This window comes from Cydia amplana, chromosome Z (assembly GCF_948474715.1).
Source record: "Cydia amplana chromosome Z, ilCydAmpl1.1, whole genome shotgun sequence".
Lineage (NCBI taxonomy): Eukaryota > Metazoa > Arthropoda > Insecta > Lepidoptera > Tortricidae > Cydia > Cydia amplana.
In genome coordinates this window covers 13,144,246-13,157,905 of record NC_086096.1, presented here as the reverse complement: position 1 = coordinate 13,157,905, position 13,660 = coordinate 13,144,246, and the positions used below count along the sequence as shown (strand labels likewise).

Genomic DNA, 13,660 nt, shown 5'->3' with positions numbered 1-13,660 from the left:
ATTTACATAAAAGCAAAATAATAATAATTATACATCAACAATTATTAAATACAACTACAACTACCAAATCAAACTAACGTAATACAATTACTTAGAGATGTATAAGGTCTCTTAATGTCGAATTACATAAAAAAACTATAATAATAATATTAAAATAAAAACAAAACAGATACATGGAAAAAAAATCTAAACTTATTTAGAGGTGTAAATGTCTCTAAGTGTCAGAACTAAAAAATAACATAGTTTATCAAATTATCCTTAGAGATGTATAGGGTCTCCAAGAGTCACAATCCTGTATGATTAACACATTACGAGAAAAAAAAACATACGAGAACCGAATGAGGCGTCTCACTGCAATTAAATTAAAAAATAAAGTTACTAAATATATTCGTGTTAGCTTAAACAGACCCGTCTCCACAAACAGCACCCGTTCACGAGTACGACGCGTATCTCAGCCATCGCCTCCCTCAACCTTCATTCGGGAAAGTGGCGACCCGATCAACGACGCCACCGTAAGCAAAGACTTTTAAGCGAGCATGACATGTTCAAGCTACCGGCCTATATTAATATTAAAATAGTGATAACACTTAGCTGTGAGACACAGCATTTTGTGCTCGCATGTTACATAAAAGACGGTATAGCTTCACATAATTACTAGCCTAAATTGACTTAGAGATGTAAAGGTCTCTAAGTGTCCGAATCATTAAAAATATAAGTATGTACAATAAAATAAAAATAATAAAATGAATAAATACTTAGGGATGTAAAGGTCTCCAAGTGTCAGAATCATTAAAAATAAAATAAATAATTACTTAGAGATGTATATGGTCTCCAAGTGTCCAAAACTAAAATTAAATTAAACAATATAATCAAGCGAGAACATGATTGTCTCATGTGTCAATTCTACTGGACACTAGCATATTTAATTTACAATGAAAAAACAATATTTATTGAACTCTTATCATACTATCGAAATCAAGCTACAGGCTTAAAGGCATCTCTATCGTGTATATGCACACCTAAGTAGTAGGATGGCAAATCAGATTTTAGGTTATTTTCCGTTCAAGTCATCTCGGATATGGGTACCTATAGTATAATTGTAGTATCAATGCATACAATATGATGTCCCGAATTCAAATATATGAGATGACAAACACGAAAATAGTGGAGCTAGTAACTGTGACGTCATAAAGTCGACGGTACATAGAAAACAATTTTTTTCTTTGAAACATACCATGTAGGATATCAAATGAATGGACTTTGTGAGCAACAGCAAAATGCAAAATGCAAAAAATGCAACAAAATGTTTTTTGACGTGATAACGTTTTATAAATCGATGAACACCGGTAGCATGCACGAAAAAGTGCCACGTTGTGTACAGATATCCATGGTAACGTTGTGGACATCTCCATGGTAATGTACAAAAGTATGCAATTTTTCATCAATGTTTTCTTATGACGTTATGACGCAAAATTTTCGTCCGTAAACCGACTTTAAAGAGAATCATATTTTTTTATGTTGGCATGCCCTTCTTTTTTATGTACCTACTATGTTGTGGCGTTAAATACCTAAATGTACTTTCATTCTTTCAAAATTAACTGTGTTTTTTAACACAGAAATAATTAATACCTATATACAAAAAAACATTAAAACTATCTATAAACTAAAAAAATTAAAACTAAACTAAAATTTAAAAAAAAACTACTTAAAAATTAAACAAATATAGAAAAAATACCCACCTATGGAAGGTCCCCCAAGTCTGTCCCCTGCGGTAGGGTGCCCATGAGGCTGGCTCCAAATTGTAAGTAAATTACAAATATATAACATATCTATGTACTATGATTACTATGTATAACATTTTCGCTACTCAGTCTAACAAATTATAAGAAAACGTTCAAAAATGTCACAATGCAGAGTTGTTTTTGAACTGCTCTAGATTGAAAACAACTGAATGGATTATTCCAAAATACATACCAAGTGACAATGAATATTTTGGTGAATATCCTCTATTATAACCATACCAAATATACCCATATCCAAGATGACATGAGCGAAAATCGATTTCTAGAAGACTTTTAGACAAAATGTCTAACGACTGACTAACCCACAATTTCTGAACATATTATTTTGGATTTACTTTTACAATTTAGATAGATATCATGTTTTTGATATTTGGAAATGTGTTACGTATTGTTATGTTTAAAAATGTATCTTTAACTCACTTGTCTACGTCACCGATGATCTTCTCAAAAGTCTTAGACTTCCAAGCATAAAATTGATTTAACGATAAAATACAGACCCAAGGAATGAGCTAGTATGAGTGAGCAAGGTATGAGAAGTATTTTTAGCATCTAAGAATAACACAATGTGTGCGTACTACTGCACGCCAAAACAAGACTATTTAATAAAAGAGCGCGGCTGAGTATTCGATTGATCGGATTAGATACATGCGAGTACACCTGGCATAGCGAAAAAGAATTTCATCGGCGCGGTGTTTATGTTTTATGCATCGCTTTAGCGCACTTATCCCACCCCCTCTCGCCCGGCTGCCAGGCTCGCGGCGCGGCGCGGCTCGGGCACTCCATTACAAGTAACACGCGGCAACGCGTAGCCGCAACGCTACCTGCTGTAAGTACCCCCTGGTGCCGCGTGAATATGTCACATGCCCAGCAACACCCCACTTTCCATCTGTAAGTAGGTATATTATATAAGTAGGGATGTGACACGCGGCCACTTTTATGTTGCACGTGTGTAAACAAACTTGTGTGAAGTTGATATCAACCCAAATATATCGCTATCAAGGATCCATAAACATCTTTAGGTCAGAATTAATTATGGACTACTTAATGACGCAAAAAATAGTCATACCAACTCACTCTTACAAAACTTTAGAATACTTACTTAGGTAAAATAAGACGCGTTCCCTTGAAAATACCGCAATACAAAAAAACATTCTTAGTACCTACCTATGTATACCTATATTAGTTTTCGTACATTATATTACTTACTAGAAAATAAAAATACAAAGTGAGAAACAATAAATAACAATAATAAAAAAAACTATTCTTAAGTGGGTTGCAATGTGGGCGAAAGCGAGGGAGAGAGGGTGAAAATGTATAATTAAATATCACTTTAACGTTTTAGAGAAAAGTTGATGCTTTATTGACATTCGTTATCATCGCATTGGAGAAATAATATATATACATATATATTTCTTTTTTTCTAGAACATCATATAATGGATCTACCTACTAAATGTCAAACAGACAGACACATAACATAACGTGTCCATCAAGCAATGAGTCTACTACTTACCCCAAACACACATTTACTTTGACTACTTATATATTATAGTAACTCACTACCAATCACTTTTATTCAGTGAAAATCTGTTTCGCAACACGCTCCTTAATCATTCGCCGTTACACATAAAAGTGGCATTGAAATCGCCAACCCATTCAATATTCAAACTATCCTGGAGCCGCGCGACTACAGAATTCAAGCAGAAAGGGGCCGGGGTTGTAATATTAATGGTACCTACCGCCTAAGGTATGCTCGGATTTTACTCATTAGGGGTATTATGTGGACGGTTTCAAAATGATAAATGAGTAAAGGACGCTAAAATGAGTAAGGCGACTTGTACCCGGTGTTTGTTAATGTTTTACAGCGGCTTCGTATGGCTTACACGCTCGCCCCGGGCTAATGGATCATTTCTATAATTATTAAAACCCTCACTATTTGCCCAAAGTGCCGGCTTTACTAACAAGAGGATTGTCGGCTGTATTGCTTTTCACTACCAAGGTAGCCGTGTGAAATATAGGTTAAGCTCTACTTATTTTATTCGTTTCATCGGCTAGCAAAACGTAACAAATAATATACGATAATTACGATATGCAGTGCGAACTATCTTTCTGTGAATTACTTATTTATTGTACCTACTCGTAAGAATTATCGTACCTATTCACAATCAACATTATTACTTTTTAAGTTTTGCGAAATGCAGAGTTTTGCTGAGTAGCTCAAACACCTAATTATAGCGTTTATGTACTTGACTTCCCTAAAAAGCGCTGGTGGCCTAGCGGTAAGAGCGTGCGACTTGCAATCCGGAGGTCGCGGGTTCAAACCCCGGCTCGTACCAATGTGTTTTTCGGAACTTATGTACGAAATATCATTTGATATTTAACAGTCGCTTTTCGGTGAAGGAAAACATCGTGAGGAATCTCAATAAGGGCCTAGTTTACCCTCTGGGTTGGAAGGTCAGATGGCAGTCGCTTTCGTAAAAACTAGTGCCCACGCCAATTCCTGGGATTAGTTGCCAAGCGGACCCCAGGCTCCCATGAGCCGTGGCAAAATGCCGGGACAACGCCAGGAAGATGATGATGTACTTGACTTCCCTCCGATACCTCACTCAAAAGCTTAGAAGCATGTATGCAACTAGTAGCATTATGTATACGAACTCACAAATGTGTCCACCGCCAGGGTGGTATTCTGATTCAACAATGTGTTAAAGGTATGTTTTACCATAGAGAAATATAGTAAGACAAGAGTGCTCACTCCATACATCAGTTAGACTATTAATTTCAGTGTCTACATCTAGCATCGAGTAGCGGAACTATCATTACTGCTACTTGACAATGACATAAGACTTTCCGGTCGGTGCTACATCTATTGTCAAGTAGCAGTACTGATAGTTTCGCTACTCGATGCTAGATGCTAATAGTCTTTTTGGTACTAAAACTGATGTATGGAGTGTACAATCTATGTATTTTTTTCTCTATGGTTTTACATATGATTACCTACATTGCATCTCGATGCCTAATGACACGACACCCGTGCACTTCGCGTGCATTAATCAGCGTGAGCAACGTTTGTCAAAGTCGTATCTTAAGATTAAAACTCTAATATTGAGCTAGTTTGAGACCCGGGAAAGGACATGGTAGTTTTTATAGATCATCATTATTATTCCACGCAGATAAAAGTCACGGGCAGAAGCTATATTAACAAATAAACGAAACGTTTTAGAGCACCCATTCATAATTAAGTATTGGAGTGTACCGGCTATTAGATTCACTGCCAGTATCAAAATTAAACGGCAATTTTAACATATGATAAATTACATGATATAATATATTATCGAAAGCCTGAACTGTAATTATTTTAATATGATGTCATGGTTTAGTTCAATATTGACCGCGCCCGACCAGCCCAGCCGGTAAACATTAATAACTAAGGGCGTTGCGCCACCAAGCATGCAATCTGCTATTTAATTAAAATAACTAACCGCTCAGACATGTCAAACCAACATTAATACCACGGAGCTAATGCGCGGTATTGGGAGAAGATTTATAGAATTTGTACTCAAAGGCTAGCGAATGAAAAGCCGACTCCTGGTGTGTTGTTCCAATCGCTGACCAAGCGTAAGCGAGTCGTATGCTCAGACTAAGTCAAGCACTCTTGGATTACGTAAGTAATTGCGAATTTTTAGGACACATTTGCTTTAGTCCGACATGTCGTGCGACTCGAATGCACTCAGTAACCGGTAGGAATAACGCCCCAGTGCCTTCTTTCGCATTCCGCTATTAGGGACCTTTTCAATCGGCTTCGTCTTGCAACTAAAAGGATATTTTCTCGATCAATTATGTAAAAACTAGGTATTTCTGAGGAACATCACAGTAAAATGTCACGTCATGGAAATTATATTATATCCCCCACGCTGCATCACTACCTCTTAAAAAAAAGTCCCCGCCGCGTCTATCTATCTGTATGTATGTATGTTCGCGATAAACTCAAAACTACTGAACTGAATTTCATGCCGTTTTCACCTTTCAATGATTCTTGAGGAAGGTTTAAGTGTATAATTTGTTAAGGTTTTATGTAACCCGTGCGAAACCAGGGCGGGCCGCTTGAATGTTGTACGAAATAAAGATTTAATAAAACTTTCGACGAAACGTTGCTAAAGGTAAATAATATTTTTATTCGAACTAAAATTTAAAAGTAATAAAATTGACCAAATTTTATGGATTAGGAGTAGTCCTATTCATAATATAGTGTAGATATGTTGTGCAACGTGCTCGCAACGCGAACACACCACGCCTAACTCGCTAAATCCCCTGGCAAACTACAGCGAGGTTCACTCTGTCGCAGCTATGTGAATAATACAAAGGGATGAAAGTTTACAAAGGGTTTTTAAATCTGCTTCTCTCGAGTCAAAGATCTTACGGATAAGGGACTTTTTTACAGGACGGGACAAAAATAACAGAGATATCATACTGTTTATTTTCGTAAAAGGAAATAATAGCTGAGACACGACGGTCTGATCATTTCACATTGTAGTAGCTGCATATTTATTTTGTGTCTATAGTATTGTAGTATAACTATGTTCATATTGAATCGAAATTAGATTTGGAAAATGTTACAAAAGTTTAGATCAACAAATTTTATGTAATAGTTTTGCTGACTGTACCTATACTTATTTGTTTTTGTTTTAATTAGAAATAATTCCGCAGAAGAAATTATGGGTACTTTTTGTAGCGTAATAAAGGCGTAATCTCACCTATCCCGATTAGATCTATAAATTTAACGTGAAAAGGTGTTGAAATAAATCCTTTCAGTTAATAATGTACCTATACTTGGCTTGGCAAGACCCCTAAATTAACAGATTCCAAAAAACACCCGTACTCGTAGGTACAAAAGTACATAAGACTTTTATTGCGTCGTACATTGCGATGACTTATTGTTATTATAATTGCAGCAAAGCCGTATATATTATAATGTAAATATCGCAATAATTCATGTGTAGTATAAATTATGCGCGCACAAGCTTGGGAGAGGGGAGTAGCAATTAAGTACGAAACCTGTGTTACTTACTGACTCAAAATGAACGTACAGTCGGGTATAATATATCGCAGCAGGTAAATTATCAAATAACGGTATCTGTTTCTACATTGGCTCAGTGAGCTGATCCCTATTTTAAGACAAGTCGTTTTTATTGAAAAACAAACTATATTTTACTTAATTCTGGTCTGATAATCCGGACTAAAGGTAGCGTAGAAGATCTAAGTAAAACAGAGATGATTGTGCATAAGAAAGTCAGTAATAAAAGCTAAGCAGTATTTAAATTCAACGAAAACTTTTAACTTATAAACAGTCAAAGTTTTATGACTAAAAAACTTATATACACTACGCCAAAAAAAATATTTCAAAGAATTTTGTCTAATCTGTTAAGAGTTTATAAATTTATAATAATATAAGAATTAATGTTGCATGTATGATTAAAGGATAAACGTTCAATCAGGGGTGAGGTAGTATACGCCTAGTTATTGAAAAAATCTGCTCATACTACTAAATCTTTTCCGCTTGGAGTACGTTGTAATTTACTGTACAGTCGGCATCAATAGTAGCGGATTATATTCAAAATAGAGATATATATATATCTCTACAGTTTGTGGTCTAAAGTATTTGCTGAGTTTAATTGTTCTACATACAGATACATTTTATTATACCGTTTTGTTAAGCTATTAGAGAACTTTTTATGGTGACTGTACTACCGGGGATTATTAACGGGTGTAATGGTGTAACAAAAACTGATCAATGTGGCGCTCGGCTGATAATAACTTGGGTTTCGTCGGACGCTAATTGACTGAAGCACAACAGATACGTTATAATACTAGTAATATACCGTCTACGGTTTTTGTTTAGGGAAAAACAGACGATAATTAATTACGAGAGAATATTTTTTGCCAAACTATATTGTTGTTTCTATATACCTACAAGTGCTAGTAGCTAACTGTAACTGTAACTAAAACGGCAATATAGTCAGGCAAACCATTTGTAAAATTAGTAAAGTAAATGAAAGAGTGGAAATAGAAGAAAATGCAGCATATTTTCTTGTATGAATAGTTTGCCCATGCTCGTAAAGAGTGGTAATAAATTATTTATAATAAAAAACTTAACTAAAGCCCCTTTTGCATGAAGTTGTGTTCGATTAGACGTTCTATATTTAAAACTAGCGACCCGCCCCGGCTTCGCACGGGTAAACAAATTGTACATAAACCTTCTTCTTGAATCACTATATCTAGTTAAAAACCCGCATCAAAATCCGTTTCGAAGTTTTAAAGATCTAAGCATACAAGGGACTGATAGGGACAGAAAGACAGCGAGAAGAGAGACTTTGTTTTATACTATGTAGTGATTAGTAACATACCGTACGGTTTGCAGACTCATTATTTAAGTTGCTAGACGTTTGATTAAACAATAAAAAAAACGAAACAATTGGTAGCGTACCTATATATTTTTCAACCCGTAGAGTTGATCCCCGTCTTACTTTCATCCTAATGTCTCTTGAATGTCTTTTGTCATGAAGATAACAGGACATTGTAAACATTAATTATTTCTTTTTTTGCGTCTATATTAATTGTACACAACATGCAAAGGAGTTATCTACACTGCACGCGCGCTACAACATCGTAGAGTCTGTGCGAAAAGAGAAGAGTCATGGAATGTATGTGGCCCAAAACATTCCACAACTCTTCTCTTTCCGAACAGACTACCCGATAATCCCTCGAATGGCGCAGTCGTGGCGCTTTTGCCAGATCTAGACACACCTAATAACTTTGTTTGTCCCCAGACGTATCCCGAGGAGCGTACCTGCCGGCGCGAGCGGCCAGCGCCAGGGCTCTTCACCTCCATAAAACTGCCGGAAGCGGAGCCCCCAAACGGAGTGGCGCCCCTGCTGGACTTCCCGCGGGGGCGCATGCGACCAGTCACCTTCCTCGGCGAGGGCCCGTATGGGAGTGTAAGTACCCTTTTTCTTTTATAAGTTCGGCTTCGAGCTTTGCGAATTCCATTGAGGTGTAGGAAACGGAATCTCTTGACATTTTGAACACAAAGAACTATAGAGTCATCTCGTGCCTAATTTTTATGACTGATTATATAATTTAAAACATAGGTATCTCATTGTTATTTTCGAGCTCGATTACAATTTATCGGTGAGACAAAATTAGATAACAGTAATGTTGTAAATAAATAAATGTAAAAAGCAAATATTCTGAACTTTAATTTACAGCCCAAGTGAACTAAAACTTGACACAGATAGATCTCAATTCTTTAGGGGGTTTATGTTTTTGCTGGGATACTTACTAAAACATCCCGTTTAGCCTAATCCGACAGATCGGTAAATACGAAACCCTAAATTGAGCATGACCCGACATGTTCATGGCCGATATTTATTTTCAATAAATAGCTCGTTTTAGTGAGAGATACACAGATTTCTTTTAAAAGTACAGTAAGTTAGTCGATTCATAAAATGGCCACGCAATTTTGCGGCTGGGTGTACAACTGTACACTGAGGTACAGTCAGCAAAGTTATTAGTTTAGCAACTCCGTATACAAATATAGGTGTTATGGTTTTGCTGACTATAATATTTCGTAATTATAGTTTATTTGATATTTCGCCAAACGATACGTGCTAGTCAAACGTAATATTTTATTAACATCCAAAAAGTACGCAAGTAAATATAACGGGTTAGCACAAGCACGTTGTATGTAGCGGAATAACAAATTATTGTAGTGTCTACCTGTATAATATCAAACTATTCTATAACACATCTTGCTCTGACTCAGGCAACTGCATATCTATGCCAAGTGAATTAATTCGCACGAGATGCGACTAGATGTGCTAGACGTGTTAGAGGCGGCGTATTTAAATGAATTAATATTAGAAATACTATAATATATTTTCGAATTTAAAATACAATATATTGTCAGACCTCATTCTGTAAGCCTTCATCTTGCTAAAAGTAATTATTTGATTTCAATCGTAGTATATAAAAATATCATCTTCTATAGGATTCGGGGCATCTGCCGGCTGCTCCTCTTCCTTCGTCTCGGCTGGAGCATATGATTTCATCAGGACGTTGAAGCTAGGTTTACTGGGAACCTTTTCAGTGTTTTCTTCCTGCTGATTCTGGACCTGGGAGACATCCTGCGAGGGGGTCTCTGGGCGGGTTGCAGAGGCCGTCATATTGTCTATATCTGGCATAGGAATTAAAGGAGGGTTTCTTTTTATCGTTTCATCTTTTTCTTCGCGGCCTGAAAATATTAATGTCTCATTTATATAGGTAGCAGCGTTTCCTTAGCACTTTGTTTTCGAGAATACCGACCGCGGTCAGGTTTCATCATCATGCAGAGTTGAATACCAATAAGGGCCACTTGCACCATCCTACTAACCCGAGGTTAAGCGCTTAAACCGTTAACCCAGTGTCAAATAGTACTGGTAACCATGGTAACTTAAGGTTTAACCGGTTAACCCTGGGTTAGTGGAATGGTGCAAGTGGCGCTAAGTCACACGAATCCGCCGCCAATAAGCTGCTTCCATACAATCGAATTTACGCTCATGTTCATTCGCATGAACATTTACGTAACTATGTCCGTCTGATATGTACTAAGTAGTTTTAGTTGCTAAAAATATAATTAAAACAAAGTAAATTGTATCAAAATTGTACTACAATGAAAACTAGGACCAGAAATATGCATATGTTACTTGAATGTTTATGTCATATTGCATGTTCTTTCAAAATCATCCGCTAGGATCGTGTGTTTCTAAAAATATACGCGTCGACTTGAGAACCTCCTCCATTTTTTTCGTCGGTTAAAAATGTAAACGGTTGACTAGTATTCTATTATATCACTGAAATCACAAACCTGGTCATACTACAGTAAAACCCGCTTAAGAAGATTTTGAAGGGACCTCGCCTAAAAGCGCACCTTAAGTGGGAAAGCGTACTAACCGTGAAAAATATGATGTTTCCTGGTTTACGTGAATTAAAAGGTCAACTTACCAGGAGGTAACATTATTTTGTTTTTTAAATTAGCGATGAAGTTATCCATTTTTATGGTTAAAAATAACAGAGAGTTCAAATACACTTTAAATTTTCAAATGCAATTTTTCTGTTTTTTAATTTCTGTGTAAGTACTTCGAAACGTGTGACATTGAAACGGATTATGACATTTAGGTGACAAAAAGAATTAACGTAAGGAAAATATTTTCCATTCCTGCCAGATACTATGCAAAGAGGTTGTGTCTGTACAATTTGTGTCAAACCCAAATAAAGTTTGTCAAAGGACTGTCTCATTTCAAACATAGACAGAGATAATCATACTATCTCTGTCTTACACTAGTAAGTGCTAGGCACCTTACTGGTCTACTATAGGTGCTAGACTCAAAAGAAAAGGGTGAGTATAGTTTTTTTGGTTCTTATTTACTGACAAATTGGTTTGACCAACTATACACTCCAAAACTGCCAAAGTCATTTAGTCATCTAGGGGCTCATTTAGAGTTTAGACGATCCGAGGTCCATTTATGTACTAATTGAGAATACGACATCATTTATTATATAGGTGAACCAGGATCTATTGAGGGTGCGCCATGTTGCGGAATTTCACTGGAACTAATTTTTTCATACTACACTGAATTGTCACCCTATACATGAGAATAACAGCGCCCTCTTGACAATTATCATATACTAGCTGAGGTACCCGGCTTCGCTCAGAGAGTAGACATGTGATTGTGTGGTAGTTGTAAAAATCAAATGGCGCCCTATATTCCAGAGTTCACAACATTCGAGAGTGTTCTGGAATATTCCATAATGATCTGGGATGTTCTCGAACATTCGACAACACTCCAGAATGTTCTAAAATGTTGTGGAATGCTCTCGAATACTCTCGAATGCTCTGGACTGTTCTAGAAATGTCTAGAGGGCGAAATTATCTACCCTTATATCTTCAAAAGCACCGCCCTTCAGGTAAAAACGGGAACCTTCTTAATGGAAATACAAAAAAGGCTATAAATTCCAGAATATTCTGAGATGTTCTCGAACATTCGAACCTCAACACGGATTTTGCTTTATATACCCCTACCTATTGGTAGCTCCGCTCGGACCCTATAAAAAAGGCTTCGAATGGTACAGAATATTCCAGAACATTCGAAAGTGTTCTGGAATGTTCCACAAATATCCCTAGATCATTGTGGAACATGTAATGTTCTCGAACATTTGAAAACATGCCAGAATTTTCTGAAATGCTGTGGCATGCTCTCGAATACTCTCGAATGTTCTGGGCTGTTCTAGAAATGTCTAGCCTCAGAGACCCGAGACACCACACCACGTACAAATTTTTGTAGGTATATATTTCACGATCTATTCCGAACTTTCGTTTATTAAGTTAAGGTTCAAAATTCAAAAACAAAATGACTGCTTCTGGGGTTCGGTCTGGGCGGAACTTTCAGCCCTTATATCTTCAAACCCACACGCTTCAGGTAAAAACGCGAAACTTCTTCATTGACGGGAGATAGAGGGCTACCACACCATATAACTTCCTTGATCGTATCTGGGCTCATTTCTGAGTTTTAGCGGCACGCACATTGTACACTTTCTTTTATAATATATATCATATATTACTGGTCAGGCTATACTTCTCAATTATTTTTATTAAAGTTAAGTAAGTTTTAGATTCGAGTACACAACTAAATTATGCTCAAGGATTTGAAAAGGATCTGTGACTGTTCAGACTATTTTAAGTAAAGCCCAATAAAATACGTATAATACACGTATAATAATTATGATCACATGCCCGCGATGTGGAGCGGTGACGTTAATACGACTGGCTTGCCGTTGTTAAGCGTCATTAATCAAAGTAAATTGACATTTATAATCAATCATAAACTAATACTAATCGTTCTGCGCAGAGCACGGCTTTTCTCATTAATCGGGCCGTTAGAGTAATCTCGGGCCAGCTGTGACGGCCGGCAGTCTCCAATCGATACTTAAATTAAAATTAAATACAACACTTGAACTTTGTTTATAAAAACACTCAGTGTGTCCGCCATTTTACCTATTCAATTTGAACGGTTTTATCCGCACTCCTTTTTAAGGTTCGGTTATATTATAACTTAGCCCGTTGTTGGTTAAGTACTGAGCAAGTGTTTTGGTCTGTTCTAACAGATAATGTGTGAAACTACTCATTAAGAAACGTAAAATATACCTGTCATTAAAAAAACAGCCACGTTAACACAATACATATCAGTAAAATAGAAATATATTTATGTATCTATTATTTTTACCATCATAATAAATAATAAAGTATAAAAAGCGGTTAAAGCTAAGCTTCTCAGGGATCAGCAACATTTTGAACACCGACATAAAATCACTAACACAGCATAACTAACAATAAGAATAAGAATACATTTATTGATAAAAAATAGGAATACAGTACATGCACAAGAGGTGTCCCAAGAGGTAAGCCCCAAACTAGGCTGAGCCTGTATAACTGTCTCGTGAGAACACAAAGGGCAAAACCTTATTACGCAGCACTGTACTTAGTAGCTTGTACAACCAACAAGTACTTAGGTAGCTTGGTGGAGAAACATATCGGAAGCCATAAATTTTACTTTCCCATGTATCGATCGAAAATTAAATGGCCTCCTGGAACGAGGTGAGCGATTAGGCCTCCGCGACCGTTGCCGCGCCGGCCACAACGATCCGTGTAATTGCTCCGCAACATCTCGCCAAAACTAAATCTACCTAAAAATATGCCCGCACTGATTTCATGTCGTGTCGTACTAGAGCCCAACAATGATTTCAATTCAACAAAAATGGCTTGTACAA

At 36.7% G+C, this 13,660-nt stretch overlaps 1 protein-coding gene across 1 annotated transcript in view; it reads left to right on the top strand.

Moving 5' to 3' along the window:
- LOC134661163 (epithelial discoidin domain-containing receptor 1-like) overlaps positions 1-13,660 on the top strand; it is a 165,902-nt gene that overhangs the window by 136,967 nt on the left and 15,275 nt on the right. Inside the window, exon 13 of the mRNA XM_063517119.1 lies at positions 8,626-8,793. Within this exon, the coding sequence (XP_063373189.1) occupies positions 8,626-8,793 (168 nt within the window). The remainder of the gene's footprint in view (positions 1-8,625; positions 8,794-13,660) is intronic.